Here is a 4,980-nt window from a genome sequence, read left to right on the forward strand (position 1 = left end):
TCCTGCACCCCGCCCAGGTAGCTCCTGTCCCACCCCCTGCCCCACTCCTTCCCTCACCGTGGGGGCCTTGATCTGCCCCCCATGCCCTTTCCCTCCCCCCAACATCCTTTCCCCCCACAGACTTACCGGTCAGAAGCTGCTCTCCAAGCTGCCAGGCTGCATTCCTGGCTGTGTGCGTGCTGCATCTGCGCACATGCACGCAGCATTTATCGGAGACATTAATCAGCCACATTAATTGGCCATGTCAGCCAAAAAAAGCCAGTTGCTGATAATGTCAATTTACCTTTTATCGGTGCCAATATGATATGGACTGATATATCGGTCCACCTCTACTCTTGCAGGAAAAAAAATGTATAAGACAGCATTGGTAATAGCTGCATATTACTTAACAAACTCTGTTTCCTAGAACCTGTGAGAAGAATGAATGTTTGAAGGGCAAGAGCCTCATTTTCAACTAAACAAAAATGCTGTTTAAAAATAAATAAATAACTTTTTAGAGAGAGGCACTTCTCCTTGTAAATGTAAAATCTCACATGCCAGTTAGAAAGGAATAGGATGCAAATAGCCTAAATGAAGAAAAAAAGTTTTGTGGTCAAAATTTTCCAAAATGACTAGTAATGTAGAGTGCTAAGCTTAAAGCAGATTGAAAGAGCCAGGGATTCAGTCAATAATGAGCATATCCTTGCTGAAAGTGAGGTTGCTTCAAAACATCACTAGCTGAAAATTCCAAAACTGCACTACTCACTTAAAAAAATCTTGGTCAGTGTTGCTACCATGGGTGCCAGGATAAGAGGCAGGGCTCTTACGGTGCTTGAACAAGCTTCCAGAATTACAACTTTTTCTGAATCGCCATAGATATACTAGTGGTACAGCAATGTAACTTCTAGCAACAGCAAGAATAGTAGGAGTGTGTGTGCACACGCACGTGTCTCAAGTCTGAGGAAGTTGTTTCAGGGCTAGAAGAACAGTAGGCAAGTTTCGAGAAGGCTCTGTGTGAGGCAGTCTTAATTGCATTCTTGTCCCTAAACTATTTTTTAACATGTCAACTAAGCTATTCCTAAAGATCATGCTCCATCTTCACAGACAGGTAATATGGTGCCACATGACACCATCATTTGGGTCAACGTGTGCTTCAAATGGGTACTCTCAAAGGTATACAGTAGATGAGACTGGTAGCCTACTGATCTGAAACAATACAATACAGTGTACTGGATAACATTTTTCTGTTTCTCAGAACACCCTGATTATCTGTATGTATGTATCGCAGATGTTTCCAATACTAAATCTCTTACTACTGCCACCACTATAGAATTTGTGCTGAAATGGGACAAAGTTAAGTGCAGGATCTGGACGTACTAGTCTTGTGTCTGGAAACTTTCTAGGTATGCATTTTATGGTACTTGAAAAATTCAGTTAGCCTGTGGATCAAGCCTACAAGGCATTGAGCATACCTTCACAGATACTGATCATTTTCAGAACTTTAAGCCAGGTATATTCAGTTTCTCCTGAAAGTCACTGCTCTCCCAGGAGAAACCACAGGTACACAGATGTTCAGGCTTTTTCCCCCAGAAGAAAAATAGGTGCTCCAGAAGACAAATAACCCAGGAACAAGGGTTAAATCATTCTCAGGAGAGTTTCTCTTGAGAAAGTGAATGTCTGTACATACTCTCTTCTGACAAAAGCCACAGCACAGTTCTTCAACATCCCAGAGTGCTTTGCTGTCACTCACTGGACTCTGCTGCTCCAGCTTACCACAGGACAGAACACACCCCTTTCAAAAATCCCACATCGGGCTGCAGGGGAATACAGGCAGTTTGGGTCAGCCAGTCAGGGCTGGCCCTGTGCACTGCTGCCATTCCAGACTGAGGGATCCTGTAGAGTATGCCGAGATGTATCCAGAGAATCCCCTTGGCTGCACAGCATCAGCACTGCAAGCTCTCAGCTAGTCAGGGGCTGAGCATTCAAATGTCTGTTTAGGCATCTCCTAGTAAGATTTTCTACCAGGAGAACAAATCTGGGAGAATTCTCCCAAATCATTTGAATGTCTGTATGTAGCCTTAGTTTTGTTTGATACAAGACATCGAAAGGGGCTCCTCTTTGATAATGTTATGGTGTTGTATTACCCACAAATGAAAAATTCCCAAGTCTCATAGTTAGCTGCTTTATTTCTTCTAAGGAAGGATTATGAAGCAGCTCTTGGAATTTCCCATGGTCTTAAAATTCATACAGTATACAGCAGAGCCAAAAGCTATAATCATCCTGGAAAAAAATGTTCTTTTAATCCTGGCTATTCCATAATACAGTTATACAAAGAAAAATACTGAAAGAACATGCAATGTATACAGAGATACTGCTGGAAGGTTCTGTGTGTGGTGAAAACAAAGTTAAACACAAATGTATGTAGTTCATAAGAGAAACACCCAAACATACTAACAACACTCTTAATTAAAACAGTACAGTCAAGCAGAAGGAAATCAACTGGCTGGATGGCAGCACTACAAAGAAGGACCTAGGAATTGTGGTGAATCACAGACTCAGTGTAAGTCTGCAGTGTGAGACAACTGCACAGAAGGCGAATGTGATTTCGGGCTACGTTAGTAGGATCTGTAGGTGCAAGACACAAGACACAAATGATGGTGCCTCTTTACTTGGCATTGGTTAGGCCTCATCTACACTACTGTATGCAGTTCTGGGATCCACATTTTAAAAAGGAGATGGAGAAGCTAGGGTCCAGAGGCAGGCAACAAAAATGATAAGGGCTTGGAAGGCAAGCCATACAAGGAGAGGTTAAAAGAAAAAGGTATGTTACAGAAAAGATGATTAAGAGGGAAAATGATAGGAATCTTCAAATACCTGGAGGGCTGTCCGATATAGGGAGAGCACGTTTTCTTTCTTGCTTCAAAGAACAAAACAAAGACCAATATCCTGATGTTGCTAGGTTTAGATTGGGTGTTGGGAAAAACTTTTTCACTGTTAGAACAGTGAGGCAGTGGAATAGACTGCGTAGGGAAGTTGTGGAATCTCCATCATTGGAAGTGCTCAAGAAGAGTGTGGATAAGCATTGGTCAGGGATGATCTAGGAGTAGATATGCCTATGCTATGCTATGGGTATTACTACTGGACTTTGCTACTGGACTTTGATGGTTGATGCAAAGGACTAGGAAGGAATTTTTTTCCACTTTCGTTGCTACATGTCAAGGGGTTTGCTTTCACCTTCCTCAGAAGGAAGGAGTATTGGCTGCAGCCAATTTAACTCAAGTGTGCCAACACTCTTGCTGGGACTAAAACCCAGAGGGGTTCCTGGCTAGAGTATCCTGCCCTTCTTCTCAGGGTCAAAACAACTGCCACCTCTGGGGTCAAGAAGGAATTTTACCCCATGGTCAGATTGGTATGGACTATAGGGGTGTTCACCTTTGTCTATAGTGGGGAGTGTGACCCCCCCCCTTTTTTAATCTCTTTCAAGTATTTTAACAACCCTTGCAGCAGCAGGACACTTGACTACTCTCATCTCCCTGCTTTACCTGTGCTAGATTAGGGTACTATGCCTTGTAGATTGTGTAGTTTTAGTAACAGGTTAGACAAGGATTTGTATGGGAAGGTTTGAATAGGGACTGCTCAGGCAGGAGGTTGGACTAGATCAGAGGTAGACAACATTTTTGGGCAGAATGTGAAAAATACCTGCAGCCTCAACCTGTAAGATACTGGTGTGCCAAGGGCGGATAGCTGTGGAGATTTAAGGGGCCTGATCCTTGTTGTGGCAGTGCAGCCCCAGCCCCTTCTCCACTGTCTATCTTGACGTGCATGTGCCAAGCAAAATGCCTTCGCATGCCATGCTCTGGCACCCATGCCGGAGGTTGCCTACCCTGGTCTTGATAACCTTCAGAAGTCCCTTCCAGCCCTACTTTTCCAAGATTCTATGATTCTCAGCTTAGTTGTTATGTTCAGCCTAACAAAAAAATAGGAACAAATTCAGAACTACAAGTCTATCAGCCATTTCTAATAATGCAAGTTATGAATGCATCAAGTGACCTGATGCACAAAGCACACAAATCATGGATCACTCAAGGAACAATCAAAAGGCATCAGGGGAACAAGTATCAACAAGAAAATGAGCCTTTACATGTTACATTATCCCTTGCCTCATTACTGGCTAATGCATCATCTTAAATGTACTTAGTAAGGTGATAACTAATCAGTAATATCAAAACAATCCAGCTACTTTAAGAGCTAATATTCTTTTGGTCCCTTAATTAGGCTTGCAAAAGATCCATATGCTCCACTAATGTTCACACATGACAGAGGGATATTATCCTGGGATTTTGGATGATACTGTTTGAAGAAGTCAAAAAATTGAGCTTGGCTCGTTCCTGTCTTCTGCCTTGGCTGGCTGGGAATTTGAATTCCAAGTTTTAAAAAGGAAGAGTGAAAATATCTTATCAACTATGTTTCCCCACCCCAGGCTTCTGTGGGAAGTATTATTTTTTACCCTTATGTATTTCAAATGTCCATGAGTTTATTAAACTGAAAATGCATTGCCACGTCCTTACCCCAGCTTTGCAATCATGACATTATTTTAAAAAAACAGGACCCATCAGATTGAATGCCACCAAACATGTACCTTATCCTTTAGCGCAAATATATTTTGCATGACCTTACATGAATTGCTTAGATAAAAGCTTTTTTTCTTCTACTTTTGTTATTTTAAAGTGCAGATGCATTTGAGTCATTTTCCCCTTTTGTTTCTTATCCTTAAGATCCACAGCTTCAAAGACAAAATGTCAGCATGCAGTCGATTGATGACTGAACTCTTGAAGAGACACTGAAGAATTACCTTGTCAATCACCCCAAGGACTCGGAAGGCCTTCAGTTCCTCGGCAGGGCTCCTTAGGTTCCAAGAGGGCCTTGAACTTAGTGATCCTAGAGGCTAATGGAAGATATCAAAGATTATACATCAATCAGGGTGGTACTTGAAGGAAGACT

The 4,980-nt window shown here is 42.2% G+C and overlaps 1 protein-coding gene across 1 annotated transcript in view; it reads right to left on the bottom strand.

Annotated features, from left to right (window-relative positions):
* Positions 1–4,980, bottom strand: part of RPS6KC1 (ribosomal protein S6 kinase C1) — a 122,124-nt gene that overhangs the window by 52,807 nt on the left and 64,337 nt on the right. The window contains exon 8 of the mRNA XM_014522320.2: positions 4,832–4,924. Within this exon, the coding sequence (XP_014377806.1) occupies positions 4,832–4,924 (93 nt within the window). The remainder of the gene's footprint in view (positions 1–4,831; positions 4,925–4,980) is intronic.

Source organism: Alligator sinensis, unplaced genomic scaffold, assembly GCF_000455745.1.
Source record: "Alligator sinensis unplaced genomic scaffold, ASM45574v1 scaffold1277_1, whole genome shotgun sequence".
Classification (NCBI taxonomy): domain Eukaryota; kingdom Metazoa; phylum Chordata; order Crocodylia; family Alligatoridae; genus Alligator; species Alligator sinensis.